At 38.4% G+C, this 22,179-nt stretch overlaps 1 protein-coding gene across 1 annotated transcript in view; it reads right to left on the reverse strand.

Annotated features, from left to right (window-relative positions):
• Positions 1-22,179, reverse strand: part of LOC102478698 (fibrocystin-L) — a gene marked incomplete at its 5' end in the record, with an annotated part of 91,619 nt that overhangs the window by 16,941 nt on the left and 52,499 nt on the right. The window contains 9 exons of the mRNA XM_006161701.1: positions 672-807; positions 4,808-4,965; positions 7,645-7,812; positions 7,992-8,224; positions 11,726-11,891; positions 17,680-17,796; positions 17,879-17,990; positions 18,784-18,906; positions 18,994-19,142. Coding sequence (XP_006161763.1) covers positions 672-807; positions 4,808-4,965; positions 7,645-7,812; positions 7,992-8,224; positions 11,726-11,891; positions 17,680-17,796; positions 17,879-17,990; positions 18,784-18,906; positions 18,994-19,142 — 1,362 coding nt within the window. The remainder of the gene's footprint in view (positions 1-671; positions 808-4,807; positions 4,966-7,644; positions 7,813-7,991; positions 8,225-11,725; positions 11,892-17,679; positions 17,797-17,878; positions 17,991-18,783; positions 18,907-18,993; positions 19,143-22,179) is intronic.

Raw genomic sequence — 22,179 nt, forward strand, 5'->3', positions numbered from 1 at the left:
AACCTTTAATAGCATAGACATGCATGCTTTCAAGTCTAGCTCATGTTATGACATACAGTACACTTCGTTTATGGCTAGCTAAGATGTTGGCGCATGTGGAAAAATGATGATGAATAGCTCATTAAAGTCCTGTTAATAAGAAGACCTAAATGAGCAAAGATAAATCTTGGCTTTTCAAACATTGGTAAATAGATAAGTGTGCCTCTTTCATACATTTCATTTAAATCAAGAGTTTATTATATTTACTTCATAGTGTTCCACTGATGTTATAGCAGCTTCCTTGGCAATACTTCTGGTGATTGCCAATTATGAAGTAGAAGTAAAGCAGTTTTAAAATAAAGTAAAAATTGTTAGCAAAAATCTCTTCTGAACACAGGAATAACTGAATTCAAGTATGTAGAATGAAAGAGTTCTCAAGGATCAAAAGAATGTTCACCCTAAACACAAACTTATATGTGTATGCATGCAGATAGCTTAAAGTTCCATCAAGAGGGACCTTTCAGGACACATACACATTGAACACACCATAGTAATTGACCATGACTGAAAACTTACGTTCTTCTGCATTCACCAATGGCTAAAGAATTTAAAATATTATAAGAAAACATTAAATATATGTATACATAACTAACAACAGAGAGCATGTATACTATACTTGCCTGAAGAAATACCTGTGTAAGGATGCCCGTTGAGTTCACAGAACTTCTGATGGGTGTTCCATACTGTATTTTTGGGACAGACCAATGAATTGTTCACATAGACATCCAAACGCTGAAGTGTAGAAAAAAAAATGCCTACCAGAACAGCCTGTTAAAAAATAAACATTTTTGTATTTGAAGAGAGCAATAAAACAGAATATTTAGAATTTAGGACTTAAAAATGTTCTTCCACTATGTACACTTTCTGTAAAATATTAAAACCAAGTTTATGGATTTAAGATAAATAGTGACTAAAATTTTTAAATGAGCTTACATTCAACCATTCATGCAAGTGTTACAATTTAACCATTTATTTTAGAGGTTTTGCCTTAGGGTGCGTGGGCTTGTCAGAGAGCTAGAGACAGTGAGAGGGAAAGTGAGAAATCACCCCCCTGGGGGGGATGGCCATGCCACAATCCCTTCTCCATTCTCCTTCCAGGATCTTGGGCATACACAAACACACACCTAGCGTGATTTAATCCCTAGGGCCTGGGACTCAAACTGCAGTTGACCATGTGGGAGTCCAGCAATGTAATTGCTACGCCATCTGCTGACCCCACAATTTAACCTTTAATAGATGATTTTCAGCAGAAAAGTATAAGAAATGAATTATTAGAGAAATATCTTTAAATTAGAGGTTCCTTTAAGACAACACAATACGATATACACTTTCAATTCCAGGGGCAAGAGAAAGGAGAGATTTAGCAGTGCTCACTATAATACTAACAAAGAAAATTAGGTAGTTAATGTTGAAAATAGCTTCTATCTTTGAGAAAAGTTTGGTAGTGATATAAATAAAAATCAGTCAAAATGTTTATCCTTTCTACTTTAATTTGTTCATTTTTTGTGTGTGTTTATAGTTCGTACATTTCATGCTATCAGCTATGACCTTACAGTAAGGAGACTTGCTTTTCCAAGTTCAGGGAAAGATGAATAAGGACTCTAATACATTGGCATCTTTTTTTTTTTTCTTTTTTTTAGAGAGGTTTTTGCTATAGGGCGCGTGCGCTCGCCAGACAGACAGAGAGAGACAGAGAGATAGAAAGCAAGAAATCACCCCCCAGGGGGGATGGTCACGCCGCAATCCCTTCTCCTCCATTCTCCTCTCGGGATCTTGGGCACGCACGCACATGCGCCCAGCGTGAGTTTTAAGCCACCGGGTCCGGGACTCAAACCGCGGTCAACTACGTGGGAGTCCAGTGACATAGCCATTATGCTAACTGCTGGTTCCCAATTGGCATCTTCTTTTGATATTCTTCAGAGGCTCAGAATATTAATAGTCACATTACTTTGTTGCCACCATTCTTATTTTTAAGTTAAAATATTATTTTTTGGGGATCAGCAGATGGTGTAATGGTTATGTCACTGGACTCTCATGTAGTTGACTGTGGTTCAAGTCCTGGACCCAGTGGCTTAAACTCACACCGGGTGCATGTACATGTATGCCCAAGATCCTGAGAGGAGAATGGAGGAGAAGAGATTGTGGTGTGGCCATCCTGTGATAGGCAGGTAGCCAACAAAGGAGTGAGCAGCCCTAAGAAAATAGCAGAAGGACACATGCCATATCAACTACAACTTATCAGGAGTTATAACCAGACCCTCCATGAAAATGCCTTCTTCCCACCCAGCTCCTGGTGCCAAAGTTAGGCAAATCCCATTTTTCTTCTTTAGTACCTAAGGAAGACACACAGGGATAATTGTAAATTTCCCTCTTATCATTCCTCATAAATACAAAAAAACCCAACCAGATATTTTGGTCAACATCCTGATTCCCACGGGGGCAATAAACTAATTGGGCAGTTCATCCTAATAAGGATGCTCCTATCATCATGACTCACACTGGGCATACACAGGTAGGTAATCAAATTCCTCAAATTCTTCACCTGTGAGAGAGCTGCACAAACACAGGAGAAAGCCCACAAATTCAAACAAAGAACATAGATAATATGACAGACCTCCCACTGTTAAATATTCATTATCACCTAAAGTAATAAAAAATAACACTTAACCAGTTCCAAATGCAGTTGCTACCTTGCAACTTGCCTGCCCAAAAGTCTTTTAAGTGTACTTCTTTTCTAAATTTTTTCTTTCCTGTTAAATTCTCTTTTCTACCTACTTTTATTGTGGTTGTTGCTTTATTTTACACCTAGGAGCAGATATTTAATTTTAGAAATCTAGACCCAGAGACCAACCCAGATTTTACACAACACAGCTCAGCACTCTCCCATCCTATGACAATCCACCCGGGGGCGGGGGGAGTGTTTTTGCTTTCTGTCTCTGTCTCTCCAGTGAGTGAACCCACCCTATAGCAAAAATCTCTCTTAAAAAAAATTCTCTTTTAATTTTTGTTAAAAACAAAAATCAAGTTTCTCTTTCATCCAGGTACTAGGTTGCTGGCAAAAGCCACTGACTTATTTGCTCTTAACATTCAAGAGTGAGGAAAGAGACAATAAATATTAGGGACAATAAAAAAGCAAAGTATGAAACATGTTGGAAGGTGCTCAGTGTTCAGGAAAGAAAAATGCTAAATCAGGGTATGAGTAATTGGGAGAGCCAAGCAGGGAGGGGTGATCATGATAGGCCTACTGAGAGAATGGGATTTGAGATGGAGAGTTTGGCCACCTAAACTAAGCCTAGAATGTTCCAGGCTGGCATAGCTGAATTACGGGACTGGGTGGTAGCATGTCTGGTGTACTGAGAAAGAACAAGGAGCCCAGTAAGCCTGGAAGACAAGGAGCAGCCACAGAATAAAGGGTTGAAGGAGATCCATAGGGCCTCTTAGGCCTTTGTAAACCCTTTTATTCTTGTAGAGGTCAGTAGGGAGACGATTGCAGACTTTGGACACAGAAGAGACCTGAGACTTACGTGTTGACAGTACCTCTCTGGCTACCGAGATAAGAACAGATTACGAAAAGGCAAGGGTGAAGCAGAAAAAGGAGTTGGAGGGCAGCTGTCTTAATGCAGGAAGAAGAGAATGTTGACTCCACTGGATGGTAGCAGTGGAGATGGTGAGAAGGGGTCAGAATTTGAATATTTTAAAGGGAGAGTCAACAGAATTTGCAGGTAGATTGCATGAGGAATGTGACAGGAAGAAGTCTAGAGGAGTTTCAAAGTACTGCCTTGAACAATGGAAAGAAAGACTTGCCAACATCTGAGAAGCGACAGGTGCCCTTTTTTGTTGCTCCTCTCTCTGCTTAATCTTATCAATATCCTTTCTTCATATTCTTAACGTTCTCGGACTTAGAAGTGTCCTCTACTCTTAGAAAAGAAAACCTAAATTAGGAGACTACTGCTTAACCTCATACTCATTTCCCACTGAAATAGTACATATAAATTTAATGATTTTTGTCTGAATTCAGTATACAGCAAAAAAAAATTGACATTATTGAAGACACATAAAATAATCTGCTGCAATTGCTAAAGTAAATTTCAAAGGTGTATTTCTGATACGTATGGGTAATAACAGTGTGGAATAAAAAATACATAATTTCAAGTAATCAGTTTTGGATATACATTTTTTTTAATATTATTGCCATAGGGCATGTGTTGTGGGAGAGAGACAAAGAGAGACTGAGAGGGGGAAAGTGAGAAATCATCCCTTAGGGGGATTGTCATGCCACAATCCTTTCTCCTCCATTCTCCTCTCAGGATTTTTGGGCACACACGCACATACACATGCGCACGCACCTGGGACGATTTTCAAGCTGTCAGGTCTGGGACTCGAACCATGGTCAGTCATGTGGGAGTTCAGTATCTCAATTCCAAGTCACCTGCTGGCCCCAGACATACACTATTTTTTGGTAAATATGTAGGTTTTCTTGCAATAATATAAATCATAGCTATCACTATCATGCCTCATATACAGAGCACCAGAATCAAGCGCATGTTGGTAGGGAGGCACTGTTTGCTACTAGTATATCCTTTCAGGCTGATAAAAACTGTCTGGGCTAGTAGTATTCTTAGTACTACTCTAATAGGTCCTTGAAAATGAGCTGTAAGGCTGATGATGTTAGAGAGAACAGGGGAGGAGACATAACCCTTAGAAGAGGGAAATGCATACAATAATCAATAGCAATAACTCTTGAGATGTTATTTGTAAGTGGCCTTACCTTGTTATGGTCAACATTAAGCAACATCAGTCGAAGATTCTGAGGACTGGTACCCGTGAAGTAAACTTCATAAGATGTGTTCAGAGCCACAATGCTATGAAACAGGGACAGTCTTCTCTGGCATGTGTATCCAGCACACCAGCCATGATCCTGTGGGCCTAGATCCACATGAAGTGAAAGTTCATATTCTCACATTATTAATAATAGGAGCACAATATCCAAATAATAATCATATCAAAATATGTCACAGTGGTGGGACCAGCAGTTAGCGTAACGGCTATGTTGCTGAACTCCCACATAGTCAACCATGGTTCGAGTCCCGGACCTGGTGGCTTAAAACTCACGCCGGGCACGTGTGCGTGCGTGCCCAAGATCCCGAGAGGAGAATGGAGGAGAAGGGATTGCGACGTGACCATCACACCTGGGGGGGTGATTTCTCGCTTTCTGTATCTCTGTCTCTGTCTGTCTGGCGAGCGCACACGCCCTATAGCAAAAAAAAAAAAAAAAAAACTTCTCAAAAAAAAAGTCACAGTGGTTAAGTTCAGATGCAAATTTAGCATTTATACCAATTTTCTATCAACCTAGTCATCAAAACTGTTTCTCAAACCTGGGCTTAACAAGGAAGGCAGGGCAGCAGCTCCTTCCTATTATCCTTACATTGCCTTGGGGAAGAAGGGGAAATCAACATGTTGGCGAGGATTTGTACTGAAAGGTCACTGGGAAAATTAGTACATTTACATATATTTCCACTGTAGTAATCATACTCAAACCCAGTCCATATGGTAAGGAGAAAAATCCTTTCTCCTCTTTATCAAATGTGCATTTGGGTAGAGAACCAACTTTCAGGCTCTTTGCTAAGAAACGCGCTGTAGAAAAATTAATTTGTTTAAAATGGAGATTTTATTTATCTGGAAAACAGGAATATCTGTATGCCTGACTCATTGATTCATTAATTCGTTCTTTTACTCATCTGTTAATTAAGTTAATAAACATTTTTTATTTGATCAAGTATTTAATCAGTCCTATTATTTGTTTGTCATAGGGAATGTATACTGACAGGAGAGACAGAGAGACAGTGAGAGGGAAAGTGAGAAATTTCTCCCCAGGAAGGACGAAGGATGACCATGCCGCAGTTCCTTCTCCTCGTCTTCTATCAGAATTTTGGGCACACATGCATACGTGCCTGGCATGATTTTTAAGCCACCGGGTCTGGGACTTAAACTACAGTCAGCTATGTGGGAGTCCACCACCTTAACCAGTACACCATCTGCTGGCCCTAATTTTCCTTCATTTTAATTGAATGTATGTTTGTTAAAACTGAGACTACAAGTACTATTGAAGGGTCAACATTATTATTGTTGAAGACATCTGAGAAATAACACTCCACCAAACCACCTAGAAAGATGAGAGATAGTGAATGCTTTTCTATTTAAATCCAGACATTTTCAGAACAAGTGTACCAAAACTTTCATAGCAAATTTCTCTCTTCCACCTCAGTTTTAAAGTGACCAGGACTACACATGTATAAAACGTTGAGTGAAACATGAAAAGATGAATTTTTGTGATGCATTTATTCATTAGGTTTACTGAATTTCCTGGCTTATTTGGAAGTAGTATCAATATTTATAACTGAACTTCAATCAAAGTGTAAATCAATATAAACTTCTAAAGCTCAGGTTGAGCATAACCTTTCCCTCAGCATAAAAATTATATAACTTACTCTTAAATATACCTTCTTTGTGGGTCTTAAAACAAACATTAGAAGTCTGTGTATAAACTGAAAATTTAGAATGACAAACAAGTCATATTTTTAAAATGAACAAAATTGAGACCAGCAGGTGGTGGTTGAGGTACTTGACTCCCACGTGGCCAATAATGATTCAAATCCCAGATGGGGAAGCTTGAAATTCATGCCAGGCATGTGTGTGTGTGTGCATGCCCAAAATCCCAGGAGCAGAATAAAGAAAGGACTGCGGCATGGCCATCCCCCTGGGGAGTGATTTCTCACTTTCCCTTTCAGTCTCTCCGTCTTCAGTGAAAACACAGGCTTTATGGCAAAAACCTGAAAAAAAAATTAACAAAATTGAATATTAATGTTTAAAAGGAAATTTCTGTGGTACCCAGTAACTTTTATCTTGGGGAATTTTTTCCCCATCTGGTACAAACTGCCTAAGCTTTATGACTCATTCAGTAGCTTCATAATTTTTTCATGTTACTATCATTTACTTAAGACTTCTTTAAATTGATAGTCACTTTTTTTTTTTCTGGCTAAAGCACGTTTGCTTGCCAAAGAGATTGGAGAGGAGAGAAGAGAAAGCACATCTCATGAGATGTGATCACACTGCAGTCCCTTCTCCTCCATCTCTTCCTCCTTTCTAGATTTTGGACATGCACTCACACGTGCCCAGAGTGTTTCTCAAGCCGCTAGGTCCAGGACTTGAACTGCACAGAAGGCCATGTGGGATCTGGCTGCCTTGACCACCAGGCCATGGAGCTAACCTTCTTCAAAATATGGATAGCATTTTATCAATAAAGATATAAAGATCACTTTAGAAATACCTTTCTCCCTTTTTCTTCCTTGTCTTCTTCCCTTCCCCCTTATCCTATTTTTCTCTCTTTTCCTCTTGACCTTCGACTCATGGTCAATTAACATAACTCCTTGCATTCCTGAATGAAAACTGCTATAGTCAAGTAAAAAAAACACATAGATTTTTCTTACAAAAGAAAGGCAAAGAAGTCTTGATGTTTGCTAGTTATATGTGATAATTTATGCTTTAAGCATGTAATAAAAAGCTAATGCTTTCAGTAACTTTGGTTCATTTACATTGAACACCTACCATTAATGAGATCAACATAACCATTGCTCACTACAGCCACTGGTGAAAGTCTTCGTGTTTCTGTGTCAGAATCCAGGCTTTCGATAACCATCATCGCATATTCCATCCCAAAACACTGATAGCTCTGCCACTCTGGAATGTACTTACAGGTTGAATCTCTGATAATTCCTAGAAGCAATAAGTACATGCATTTCAGTAATGAAAAGGAATATCCATGTACTGTCTTCTTATGTAAGATTAAAAGGAGAATATATAAGTTATTTGTTGAATACATCAACCACTAAAAATAAAAGATATGTTTTGTTTCATGAACTTGTGGGCTAGCAATAGAATAAAATCCAACAAACCTTTGTAAGGTGCTTTCTCAGAGACTGGGATTCTACTTCCATTCAAAAATGTGAGCATCACCTTAGGAATTCTGTAGTCTCCAATTCCTAGTTGTCTGTTTCCATTCCACTCATATTCTGCTTGAGGGATCACTGAACCAGAATTCCCCAGAAAAGAGCCATCCATGTCTCTGAGCAATGATTTCCTTTTGGCATCACAAACCATGTCTACACAATCAGATGGATTCACCTTACTGTGGAGAAAAGGCAAAATGAATGATTTAGCTCATTGTTCCTAGATAGTAATATGAATACACTTGAGTATTTGATAAGGGGCTATCCAAAAAAAATTGATTAATTGAATCTTCTTGCAGAAAGTATTCAAACTAGGACCATGTAGTATATGTAATTAGCATTGTAATGAGGTCTGCTTTTCTATTGTGTTGATTTAGTCCATTATTATGAATCCATTAACATTTCAAAAGGACAAGTTATACCTGTAGAATATAAAATGAGAACTCCCTTTGTATTCCATATTTTTTGAATTATAGATTTCATATTTGTTCTTTGCTCACAATGTATTAACATTGCCCTACACACAACTGAGTAGCTACTGTATTGTACAGAATATGCAAAATTCCTACATCGGTAATGACATCTTTAATTTTTTCCCAACCTTCTCATCTCTAAATATAATAATAGTATTTCTTACTATAAAATAAATATTTAATAAGATTTCCATCCCTTAGGCCTTCTTATAGACGCATTACCAATTGTAGATTAGTATATATTATCGAATACCTTTGTCTATGAATATGCAGATATACTTGAATTGTGATTCTTACTCTACACATTTAGTAATCATACCATTGATCACTTAACTACGAGAGATAAGATATCATAAGCTCATTGAGCAGTTCAACCATGGATAGCATTTTGGCTTCATCTTGAGTTATCTGTATTGTTGGTTCATTGTTACCTGGTTATAATAATAAAGTAGCTACTTAATGTGCAGTGTGATATACATTCAAATGGTATACCGTATGCAATAACATGTTATATACTGTGGAGAAATATAATTTACTCTAGAATAAAGGAAATGACATAGTGGCAAGATCAAATTAATTAGATAGCATCTAGCAGTTCTCTCTCTTTTTGCTATGAGAGACTCATGGAGCTATATGTTATCCTTTAATATGCTAGTTTCAGGGAAAGATTCCAATCATTATTTCTGTAGTTCATGTGTTCTTTGTATTCAAGTGTGTGCAATTGTTATAAGCAAGTCTATGAGTAGAGTGCTCAGAATGCTCTATGAGTAGGATATTAGTATAACACTCCTTATATTAAAATTATTTATTATTTATTGGTGGGTACAGCAGTTTTTTCACAGCATGTACACCGTGTGTAATTATCAAATCACAGACATAGACATACTCGTCTTCTTCAACACTGAACATTATGATGTGCACATTCGACAGTAGTTCTACTGGCTTTTTCTCAGTGGCCTCTTTCATATTGTAACTTTGTGCTCTGTCTTAGTTCAGGTTCCCAACAGATAGAGATGTGGATTTTTGTTCAAGTAAATTATTGAAAGAGTCCTCTCAAAAGGGAGGAAAAGAAGCCACATAGAGCAAGGGAAAGAAAACAAAGATGACTGTGGTCTGTAAACCAACTTCAATATGATCCTGCGGAGGGTGCCTTAAAGTAGTACAGTCTCTGCATGATTGCTGCAGGGCAGGGGAAAGCTCCTAACAAAGACACAATCTACTGCTGGGCTGTACAGATGGAAGAAACCTGAGTGAGAAGGCCGAGAGAAGCCTATTTAGCTAAGGCACCTGGCTTTGCCTCTCCTATAGGAGAATAAGCACAGAACAGCTCAGGCCCACCGTGGTCTCTAGCAGAGACGTTGGGTCTGTCTGACCCCCACTTTTATTTGTGTGTCCTCTCTCAATTCAGAGCCCTTACTCTCAGGGTGCCCTATCTTTTCGCCCTTGGACAGGGACATGATCCCATAGAAACTTTTGCATTGTGAATTGCAGTACAGAATTGTTGCTGCCTTAAGACAGGGAGGCTGGCCAGGTACTCCTGAATCAGTCATTTTGATGGATTGTAAGAATGATGGTAGTAGGGAGAGCTTTGGCTTCTTTCGGCTATTTCTATTTGGCTAAGAGCAAAGTCCTGAAAAAGGAACAACCAGGGTGGTTATCAGCCAGCACTTAGCGTGCTTGGGTGAGGTGCCTTGCCTAGTGAAGATCGGGAGAACACCAACAGTACCAACTAAAAGCACAGAACTCAAAGAAATGTCATTGAAAATGCAATACTTTATTCATAACCTAGATAATAAATTATATATTAAATGTGAAAGATTCAATGAGAATTAAACAGGAGCTAATAACTTTCTAATGATGAAGGCCTTTATCGAGTCAAAAACACTGCAGTTCAACAAATATTAAATGAGTAAGAGTGGGGCTGTCATCCAAACACAATCAGATGAAATCAAACTATTACATTTATGAAATACTGCAGTTCTCTCAAGAGATGCCAATTTAATAACAGAGTGAGATATGCATGTCATTTTTCTTCTCCCCAAAACTAAAAATGGTCAAAGATCACTAATAAAAATTCCTTTTCTCCAGTGTTATCTTATACCCAAATTCCTGGTCTGTACCTTTTCTCAAAAGTAATAGTTATTGCCTATATTTTTCTACAACTCAGAGAATCTAAACAACCAACTTCTGGATATATCCTGTCACCAACTGACTCTATGATCAGAAAAATCACTGTTCTAAGTTTCTGCATATTTATAGTCACAGTGATTGCAATGGTTAACACATCATTTCCCAGCACATTTTAGAGTATTTGAGATAGGATATTTGGCAAGCAACAGGAAAATAAAGGTAAAAAAAAGTAGTAATGATAAAGATGTCTCTAATCTTTTATTCACTATTAATGGAGAGATATTAATGTAGAACACACTCTTCAGACCCCATATCTACCTTTTATATTTAGTAATGATGTTATTAATAATAAATACACATGCGCGCGTGCACACACACACACACACACACACACACACACAAAAAAAAACTATTATTAATAATAAATACACACACATGCGTGCGCACACACACACACACACACACACACACACACACACAGTGGGAAAAATGTATATAGAAAAGCCCAGTTTTTGTTTTCTGTTTTTGTTTTTGTTTGTTTGTTTTTGAGAGAGAGATTTGCGATAGGGTGTGTGCACTTGCTGGAGAGATAGAAAGCAAGAAATTACCACCTCCCCCCCAGGGGAGATAGTCATGCCAGAATCCCTTCTCCTCCATTCTCCTCTCTCAGAATTCTGGGCACATAGGCACATGCACCAGGAGTGAGTTTCAAGCTGCTGGGTCCAGGACTCGAACTGTGGTCAATTACTTGAGAGTCCAACAATGTAACCATTGTGCCATCCACTGGTCCCAAAGCCCAGTTTTTAAAACTGAACTGAGAACCCTTAGATTTACATTATTACATAGTCTTAATTTTTGTTACACTGATTAAAGGATTTAAAGAAACTGGCAGTAATTTATATATAGCAATTTCCACAGATCTTTAGCAGTGAGAAGAGAGAATAGAAAGCTATTGGTTTGTTGGAAAAGTCATGACATATTTTCCTGTTTTTCTATACAAAGTTCATCATAACTTTTCCAACAACTCAATATAAAGATAGGAAAGAAAAAAAAAAACTGAGTTTTAATATACTTTACCTTATATCAGGCCTATGAATAAATATTTTTGATTTTTCAGTAGTATCAACCAGTTGTACATTCTTCACATGGATTGGATGCTGTAAATCCTCATTTAAAGGGTTAGTAATGAATATCACATTAGTTTCTCCTAAACAAACATTCTTAAATCCAACAAATGTTGAGCCTAGAAGACAAATGATACAAAAAATAGTTATTTTCTATAGAGAAAGTGAAAAAATAAGAATCACTTCATGGACATTCCACCAAACACATCCTTTGCCACAATGTGGAACATGGAGCTCTTGCTGATATAGTAAATACATCCATTACTGTCTGTTGTAAGATCCACACCACTGAGTAATTCTCTGGCATTTTCCCTGAGCTTGGCCATGCGATTCGGGTTGGCCTCAAGGGACAACAGCAAAAATGGCATAAACAGAGATTTGAAGAGTGCCTGTATATTAGGGCTTGCTTTTTCTTAGTGCCCCTGGGAATTCTGAGATTTCCAATATGTGAGTAAGCCTGGGATATTGGTGGCCCAATTTCTCCCACCACCCCAGCCAATGGGCAACACCAACAGTCAGCAAGCACCAACCACCAGACCTGAAACTTCTTCCTAGACAAATCAGCCCATAACCATCATGTAAACTTTTGGCAGCCTAAGAAATAAGCTCAAGTGAGACCAGCATACAAACTACCTGGCTGAACAAAGTGCAAATTGCCAGTCCACAGAATCATGGAGTTGTTCGTTATGATCCAAAGGCTAACTGAAATACTATGTTTAACTTGCTGTCTGCATACAGTATCTGACCAAGTGATAAACTGATTGGATTTAAAAACTTAATCTCTATTATACTTAAAATCCAGTAACTCAAAATTAAGGAAAGCAAAAAGTGACCTCCAAAATTATTAAATTAGTTATGTGTTATTTTCAACCCTTCTCAATTATGTTTCTCTCAAGAGATTATATAAATTAATACGAAACTATAGACAAGTATTAATAAAATACCACAGTAGCAGATACTGTTTGTACTGTCTAGATCTTCTTTACAGGGTAAGTGCAAACAATCCTTCACTCCTCTAAGTGTTGGCTGCTAACCACTTACACCTGGTATTTTCTTTAAAGAATTGCCCTTGACCATTTGAGAGCTTTTTCACCTGAGAGATTATGGACTCCACCATGTCCATTACCACAGGGGTAGTCATTGTCTCACTGACAGGACATAGGGGAGGTCTCATTGCCTTAAGATGAGAGAACTAGGAGATGACATTTATGCTCCATAACTCTCTACAGTATCAGGCACAAGCCGAATTCCACTAGAGGCCATAGCTTTTCCCCCTATTCTATCCTAGTTCCTTTACTTCCTTTCTTCAATAAACCACTTGCATAAGAATTACATTTCTAGTTCTGTTTCCAGGGACTCTGACTTAAACCGTTGGTGTGGGAAGTACTCTTGAGATGAACACTGCAGTGATGAGGTAATGAACTCTGATGACTTACTAGCTAGTTGTGAATGATTGTAGGTTTAGTCCTTTGGGAGAAAAATATATTCTGAAATGTACAGTAATTCTGGTATTTGAACGGTACAAGGGAAATACTGGGTCATTGGGAAAGTTATGACACATTTTTGCATAGAAAAACAGAAAATATGTCATGTTTTTCTCAATGACCTCCTAGTAGTTTTAGAAAGAAGGAAAACTATGGTTTTTACTGACCATAAATGATACTTGGAAGAAAGAAATGAAAACTATGGGGATCAATCACAAATTCAAAAGCAAAGCTCAGAACCTAATGGTAAGAATGACAGAACTTCACAACCTAGAAGTTGTGTTTTCCGCTCTAGTAAGTCTCATAGATTAATGTAAGGGCTCTTATAGAAAGATGGTGGGATGCTCAACCAGGATAGGGGTATATGGAAAAATGCACTTGCAACTTGAAGTCTCTGAATTCACTGAAAATTTTGGATGTGTATGAATGGCCTGCCTCCCTCTTCTTAGAGGACAATTCTCTGCCTACTTGACTAAAATCATGTAGAAACTTCAAAAGAAGCAGATGCTGTACAAAGCAAATCTCATCCTTCACTGATCCTGTCCCCATGGAATTATAAACCAGTTCACCAGTGCTGTTGCTGGGATGGCTTTGGAAGTTTAAAAACAACAATGGTCCACAGTAAGTGATAGTGCACAGGGTCATTTACTTTGTATGAAGAGAAAATTGGTCTGAAGAAGAATAAACACCAGCTTACAGGCAATGGTGAGTGGCTTAGCTGGATATTAATAAAATACCATGGTAGGAGATGCTGTTTGTACCCTGTTTAGATCTGGGGTCTGGAGGAAACTAGGTTGGATGTTGAGGGAAAAGCATGTGGATGAATCTGTGGAAGTGGGTACGATGGGCATGTTAATGCCTCCCAAAGTGCTTTCAATTCAGAAGAATCCCTGAAAAACTCAATAAGCAGGATTTGTCAGACAGACGTGAGCTGTTCTCTGTTCTCAGCCATCCTAACCCTTCTGTAACAGGCTTATGAACCGAGTGGCCTTGGTGGTAGAGATGGAGGCTATTCATGGCCCCAGCAGCATGGACTCCTTCTTTCCAAGGTTAACTAAGCTACTTCCACTATTTAATGTCTCACCCAGGTTGCCAGGCACAGAAACCAAAGCCAAATCTTTACTACACTACTGTACCTCAGGAAATCAAATGACTAATTTAATTAAACCTGATTATAACAGATATTCTCCCCTGGAAAAGGTAATAATTCATGTTGACAAGTTTGAAAATGCATTCCTAGCTGGAGTTTTTCTTTCTTGCTTTTGGGGATTCAGTCTGCAACTCCAACCTAGGACTCACAAAGTAAACAAGTCACATGGAATCTCACATAACATGACCCTGGACTAAAGAATTCACTTTGGGAAAAAAAAGAAAAAGGAGTATAGTGGTGGGCACATGACTATAGGCTCACAATGGATCGGTTGCTTCAATCACATCCTATAGCTTTTGGAAATGACTGTACTGGTAGAATAGTCTCTTGAATCTCTTGAAGGCACAGTGTAGGTAACAACTTTGGAGATGACAGCTTGCAAAAATGTATTAGCAACAGCCCTTGTGTGGGACTCACTACCTCTAATATGGAATACATGGGTGCTGAGACCCAGGGCTAGGGCTAGGACCAATCTTGTTTGCCATCATCTCTGGAAGCCTACTTGGGAAACATCTCCTTCCAATCCTACGCTTTTTTTTTTTTTTTTTTGTAATGAGCTTTTGCCTTAGGGTACATGTGCTGGCCAGAGAAAGAGAGAAAGAGACAGAGATTGAGAGGGAACGTGAGAAATTACTCCCTAGGGGGGATGGCCACTGTGCAATCCCTTCTCTATTCTCCTCCTGGGATCTTGGACAAGCACACACACACATCTGGCATTAGTTTCAAGTTACTGGGTCTGGGACTTGAACTGTGGTTGGCCATGTACGAGTCCAGAGACATAACTGCTATGCCATCTGCTGGCCCCCGAAACCTCTACTTTTATAATCTATGAGTCTGAAGGTCATTGTTCCCAGAGGTGAGTGTCTCCACCAGGACACATGGTAAGACAGGAGAAACGTAAAGTGATGCTATATCTTGGTCACTTTGAGCTCCTTGTCAGATAAAGGAGGCGTTTTCCATCTAGAAGAAGTAACTGACCCTGATCACCACACAGAGGTAGGACTGCTAGTGTTCAGTGAAGGCAGGGAGCACTTACACGATCTCCCGGGACATAAGCCCCATGTCAACTGTAAACAGGAAGGCACAGAAATCATGGCTTCACAGCACACAGGAACCAGAGGCCTATTTATTACTGGTATAAGGCTCTGGACCATTCTACCAGGCAAACCATCTTGACTAGCAGAAGTGTTGGCCAAGGAGGAGGAAATTTAGAAAGGGTAATGAAGAGAGAAGAAGAATATCATATATGGTCTAAGGGACCAGCTGTGGTACTTCGACTATCAGCCTTCTTATAATGTTTCCTAGAAATTGTGACCATGCAGGGTCCAGAAGAAATCATATTCTGGGGAATTAAACTTAATATAACTTAATAAAAAATGCAAATAGATCTAAGTGGTCCCAGAAGTGCAGTGGTTACAGGCTGGCACACCTACCTCCCATTTCCGTGTGCACTAGCTGCTAACAATTGAGAACTCTTTTTCAGAGAATTAGCCTTCAGACAAACTGGAGTCACATCACCCAGGAAATTAAGACCCTCCTCACAGGGGGAGCAGTAGCCAAAAACTAACATGGGGTGGTAATGGCTGCCTCCCCTGACATGTGAGAGCAACTCAGTGGTAACTTACATCAAGAGTTCCCTGATGGGATCCAGCAAAGTTCTACTCCAGCTCAAATCACATTCTTATTTAGCAACTTTTGTCCTGACCATCATTCATCCCCTTTTCCTGAGAGCATTCCTTCGAAGAGCCACTTCCACAAAAATCTGTATCTAGGGACCAGCAGTTAGCATAATGGCTATGTTGCTGGACTCCCATGTAGTTGATCACGGTTTGCGTCCCAGACCCGGTGGCTTAAAACTCACGCCGGGCGTGTGTGCGTGCATGCCCAAGATCCCGAGAGGAGAATGGAGGAGAAGGGATTGCGGCAGGGCCATCCCCCCGGGGGGTGATTTCTCGCTTTCTGTCTCTCTGTCTCTCTCTGTCTGTCTGGTGAGCGCATGCACCCTATAGCAAAAAAAATAAATAAATAAAAAATAAAAAATAAAACTCTCAAAAAAAATCCATATTGGTGCAACTGCTTCTAGGAAATCCAACCTAAGTCAACGATCTTTCATATATTATCTTTTAAGATTATAGTCTATGAAAGAAGAGCAGTTGTTTCAGTTCTTGAACAAATTTCACTTGCAAGGCTCTATTTCATAAGGACATTTTCATTACTATAAGACATTTATAATATTCCAGAACGTTTGACAAATTTAAAGTAATATATGTTCAAGTAACATTTATATAGCATATTATATAATATTCTCCAGGAGTGTCATCGTTATAAATAACATGGAAGAATTCTGGTTCATTATTATGTATTTCTAAACTTAAAACTATGAGGAATAACATGAGGGGACCTCAAAAAGGTAATGGGAAATGGAATTAAAGCATGAGTTTATTTTGGTGCAAAAAATTTAAAATCCATGCATACTTTTTTCATAATATGCATTTCCAATAAGCTTTTTGAAGACTCTTGTATGTCTATACTTAGATGTCTAATTTATCAAACTACTTTCTTCAGAGACACTGAGTGAAATTATCATAGAAAGGAGACTTGCCAAACAAACAGAGAGTGGCATGGTGTACTTGATAGAAAGCAATGAAAATAATAGATGTGTTCTCTACACTGACTAACATATCATTGTTTTATATTTCTAAGGAGGCAGGCTGGTTCCATTAAAGAACTGTGGATCTTGAATCACATCTTGACGTTAGCACTAGCTCTGCCAGAAACTGTGGGACTTTGACAAGACACCTGAGTTCTATGAGCTTAAGGTTTTTCAGTCGTAAAAGGGCATAATCATCTATACACCTACTAACATGAAAGGGAATTTACAAATTATATAAATGAATTAATATTAGATCTACACCAGTGACTATTGTTATAGAAAGAAAATTAAAAGTAATTATTCAATACATAGAATTTTTCCAGGACATCATTCTTGAAATGGACTCTCTGATGTCTGATTTCTTTGCTTGTCATATTGAACAGATTCCTGTAAAAATTTATCAAAATCTTTTTTTTTTTTGGAGAGGTTTTTGCTATAGGGCACGTGTGCTCACCAGAAAGACAGAGACAGACAGAGAGATAGAAAGTGAGAAATCACCCCCAAGGGGTAATTTTATATTTTTTGTTTTTCTATGCAAAAGTGAGTCATGACTTTCCTGATGAAGCAATATTTATAGAACTTAATTGTGTGAATTTGTGAAAGATTCTGCTTAAACTTGCCTGAGATGTCCAAAAGGCCATTGATAGCATTATAACTCATGATCCCCGCATGGGGTTTCCGGGGTGCCATGTTATGTGCAGAAGCAAAGGTAGGCCAGCAAATCCCACTTCTCCCACCTTTAATGAAAAGAAAAACAGTTAATGGATTGAATAACAGGTGTTCATATGAACACCAACATTCAAGCTGCCAATCTTTCACCTGATGGAGGTCTGGGACTCCGATGGGCAGCAGTGAGTTCAATATTGGGATCATCATTAGTTAGGATGTCAGAGCAATTAAATTCAGGGCTACTTCCAACAATCAATGAGTCCTATTTTTTCCAATAAAAAAAATACAGAATTAATGGCAGCTTTTCCTAAAAGAAAAAAAATAATAAAAAATAATACTGAATTGTACTATAACAGAAGACAAGCTATAAATTTAAAAAGGGGCCATTCAATTATTTAAGGTTACTTAGTTCTTCTATGAGAGAGAGGAGAGAGACAGAGAGAGGGAGCAATGCACCTCCAACAGGATCCTCAGATCACTATCTACCTTCTGCCTCCACCACCCTTAGTACAAGCATGCTTGCAGCAGGTGTCCATAGGAGACTCCAGGGTGTGAACGCGGGACTTTCCCATGTGGGTCCGACATGAAGGAGTGCTGTATTACCACTGCACCATCACAGCTGGCCCAAGAAGTGCATCAGTTATTCAGGAAAGATGAAAAAAGTGTGATTGCTACACAAAGTGCAAAGGGGGAAGACAGGCACGTAAACAATCATACAAAATGACATGTTATGCTTCCATGATAGAAATAGATCCAGGGAACAGTAGAAATGAAAAGTGGAGAGAGTGTCATCACCACCCGAGCAGGTTCAGGAAAGGCTTCGTAAAGAGAGTGAAATTTAACCAATGTTGCAAGAATAGCAGGTGACAGGCAAGAAGAGGTGAAGAAAGGCAGAAGTAAGGGGGAAGAGTTTCCTGGCAGAGGGCTGTGAAGGCAATGGGAGGGTGGTGTACACTAGCTAGGACAAAAATCAAAGAAATCATGTGTATAAATCTTCCTGTCATTTTACTCTTCTCAGAGGCGCTCTCTATAGTGTGGTTATATTCATTTCTTACCTTAACTTGCACTTTTTTACTGGAAATTTTATGAGATACAGCAGCTGGCAAGTAAATGATGGAAAAAATGGCCATTCCATTGTTAACCAGGGTCACATTATAGATATGTACACTCTCTGTGGTCTGTAATACAATTTGTAGGTTACATAGTACTAGAAAAAATCATAAAAGAAAATAAACAGTGGTAGCACTGTTGCTGATCATATTTACCTGGAAATAAATCCCATAATCCCAGCATGTCCAGATGGTAAATCCCTGTATAAGAGAACACCCAGGAAGGCCATCTTGGTTCATGTAGATACCATATAAACCTCCATGGGCTTCATTGTCAAACCACTTTTCCATGGGATTAGATTGAGCTTGAAAGGAAATACAGAACCCAAGAACATTACAAGTCATGTCATTTAGTTTCACAAGCAATATCAGTTAAAGGTAACAAAATTCTTCATACAAATATATATAATGAGCTTTATATACATATATATGTGTGTGTATGTATGGATCATATGTTTTAATGTGATAATCAAACATTTTAATAACTGTCATTTATGCTTTACTCTATTTAGAATTTATTCTTACCTAATTAGTCTTTTCATTGTTACACAGAATAATTGTATACCTATACATTTGCTAAAGTTTGATTAGGAGTTAGTACTAACTTAAATTATCATAGCTGATTAAATTAATTATGATTTTTTTATTAGGAAAAGCACAAGGTTTAGATTCAAACAAGCCTGAACTTGAAACACAATGACACCACTTTCTATCTGTAAAATGCATCACCTACACAACTTTTTGTTGCAGTCTCTTCTGAACTTTTCAAGTGTTACTTAATTCAAATGCCTTCCTTTATTTCCTTATTCAAAATAGCAATTCAGTTACTTTACATTGCAATGAATTTTTTTTCACTTGATATATTATTATTTATTTGTGATTTATTAATCTCCTCCCTTTGTTAGAATGTAAGCTTCAAGAGAATAGATTGTGTCTAGTTCATTCACCACCATAATCTAGGAGCCTGGAAGGTAATGCAGAGACAAGTTCTCTTTATTATTTTTAAGGTTTTTTGCCGTAGGGCATATGTGTTCATGAGAGAGAGAGAGAGACAGTGAGAGTGAAAGTAAGAAGTCCTCCAAGGGGGATGGTCACACCATCACTTCCATCCTCCTTGCATCTTGAACATGCATGCACACACAGTCAGCATGATTTTCCACACACAGGGTCTGGGACTAGAACTGCAGTTGGCCAGTTGGGAGTCCAGTGACATAAATACTATGCCACTTGTTGGCCCTGACAAGTGCTTCTTAAACATTTTTTGAATTGATGTGTGCATGACCTTGGAAAAGCTATTTGATCCTTTAGAACTTCAGCTTCCTGGTACATGAAAAGTTTTTTTTTTAATATTTATTTTATTTATTCATTCATTTTATTTTAATTTGACCAGAGAGAGACACACACAGAGAGAGAGAGGGAAAGTGAGAAAGTCAGCCACCAGGTCTGGGACTTGAACTGTGGTTAGCCATGTGGGAATGTCCAGCGCCTTAACCACCATGCCACCTGCTGGTCCCCAGAAAAGTTTTAATGCCTATTCAAAATTGTTTCCAAATGAAGTAATCACTTGACATACCTACAAGTATCCTCCATAAATAAAAATTATGCTCATTAACATCGAGCAGAACTAAAGTGGATTTTAATGAGTTTTACTTATATCCAAATCAGTTCAATAACACCCTCCCCAATCTGGCACCAGTTGGAGGATGGCCGAGGAAGAGCAGCACCACCTCCTAAATTGTCCTTAGTACTAACTTCCTCATCCAGTTCCTTGTTACCTGGTTTCCGCCTATCCTCTATTGATTTTGTTCTTACAAGCCCTTTAGTTTTTACATTTTATTATGATTAGACTGGTTTTTATTTTATTCCTTCCTAAGAAGAGGCCTACATTTTCTCACTTGAACCCGCACAATGTAACTCTATATTCATGTATCACTTTCACAATGATCCAGTATTTCTCTGTACCCTTCCAAGTTCTGATCTAAGGGAAGGATTGGTTAAATTAATTCTCTGAGTGTTCCATTTTTTAAAAAGTTTATTTATTCTATGAGGAGGAGAGTTAGAGATACAGAGATAAAGAAGACAGTACTCCTATCTGGGTCCCAATGCTGCAATCCACCCTTAGCTGGCTCTGGATCATGAGCACTCCCAGGGAGACCTCAGGATGCAAATCTATAACCTTCTCTTGTGGGTTTTCCCCACAGAGTGTTGCATCTTACTTTTGTTCCACTGTCTAGTCCCAATGTTTCATATTTTAGTTACTGTAAATCCAAAACCTCCTTATAGGGACGAGCAGTTGGCATAATGGCTATGTCGCTGGACTCTCATGTAGTTGACTGTGGTTCGAGTCCTGGACCTGGTGACTTAAACTCAGGCCAGGCGTGTGTGCATGCATGCCCAAGATCCCGAGGACAGAATGGAGGAGAAGGGATTGCAACATGGCCAACCCCGTGGGGGGCAGGGGGGTGATTTCTCGCTTTCTGTCTCTTTGTCTCTGTCTTTCTGGTGAGCACACGTGCCCTATCACAAAAACTTCTCCAAAAACAAAAACAAAAACAAAATCCCTCCTTATAAACACTGACAAGTATTTAGGAATATTGACATAATCAGTGAAAAATGTACTTTACATGCTAGTACATATACTAGTAAATGTTCATATTGAACATTAAATATAATGAAAATCATATTTTGATTTCAAAATGCTATTAGGACAATTTCACAGAATTTGAAGAGAAATAATAGATTTTAAGATTTTAAGTCCTGGAACCAGCAGGTGGTTATGTCACTGAATGTAACATGGCCGATCATGGTTTGAGTCCTAGACCTGGTGGCTTGAAACTCATGCTAGGCATGTGTGCATGTGTACCCCAAATCCAGAAGGAGAATGGAGGGGAAGGGATTGCAGCATGATTATCCCCTCGGGGGGGTGATGTCTCACTTCCTGTCTCTTTGCCTCTCTCTGTTTCATGGGCAAGTGCACATGCCCTATACCAAAAATTTCTCTCTCTTTAAAGAAAAATTAAGTCCCAAGGAAAGCCATGCTAAGCTGTTGGGAATGAAAATATTTAATAAGAGACTATATCAAGGAACCTGTTAAATCTTTTGACAAAGCTACTTTTATTCCTTTACAATGTATTTTGCAGAAGAATAAAATAAGCTTAAGTCCACATTTTTGAATTGACAGGGAAAAAAGTACTGTCAAGCCATCAAAAAAAAATCTTAGAAATAAGAAAACTTATTGACTAACATTAAAATGGATGAATTTTATGGCATATAAATTACACCTAGTAAGTACTATAGTCTTTAATAAATACTCTGCAATTTAAAAAAAAGTTGAGTTAATTA

Source organism: Tupaia chinensis, unplaced genomic scaffold (assembly GCF_000334495.1).
Source record: "Tupaia chinensis unplaced genomic scaffold, TupChi_1.0 Scaffold138854_1, whole genome shotgun sequence".
Lineage (NCBI taxonomy): Eukaryota > Metazoa > Chordata > Mammalia > Scandentia > Tupaiidae > Tupaia > Tupaia belangeri.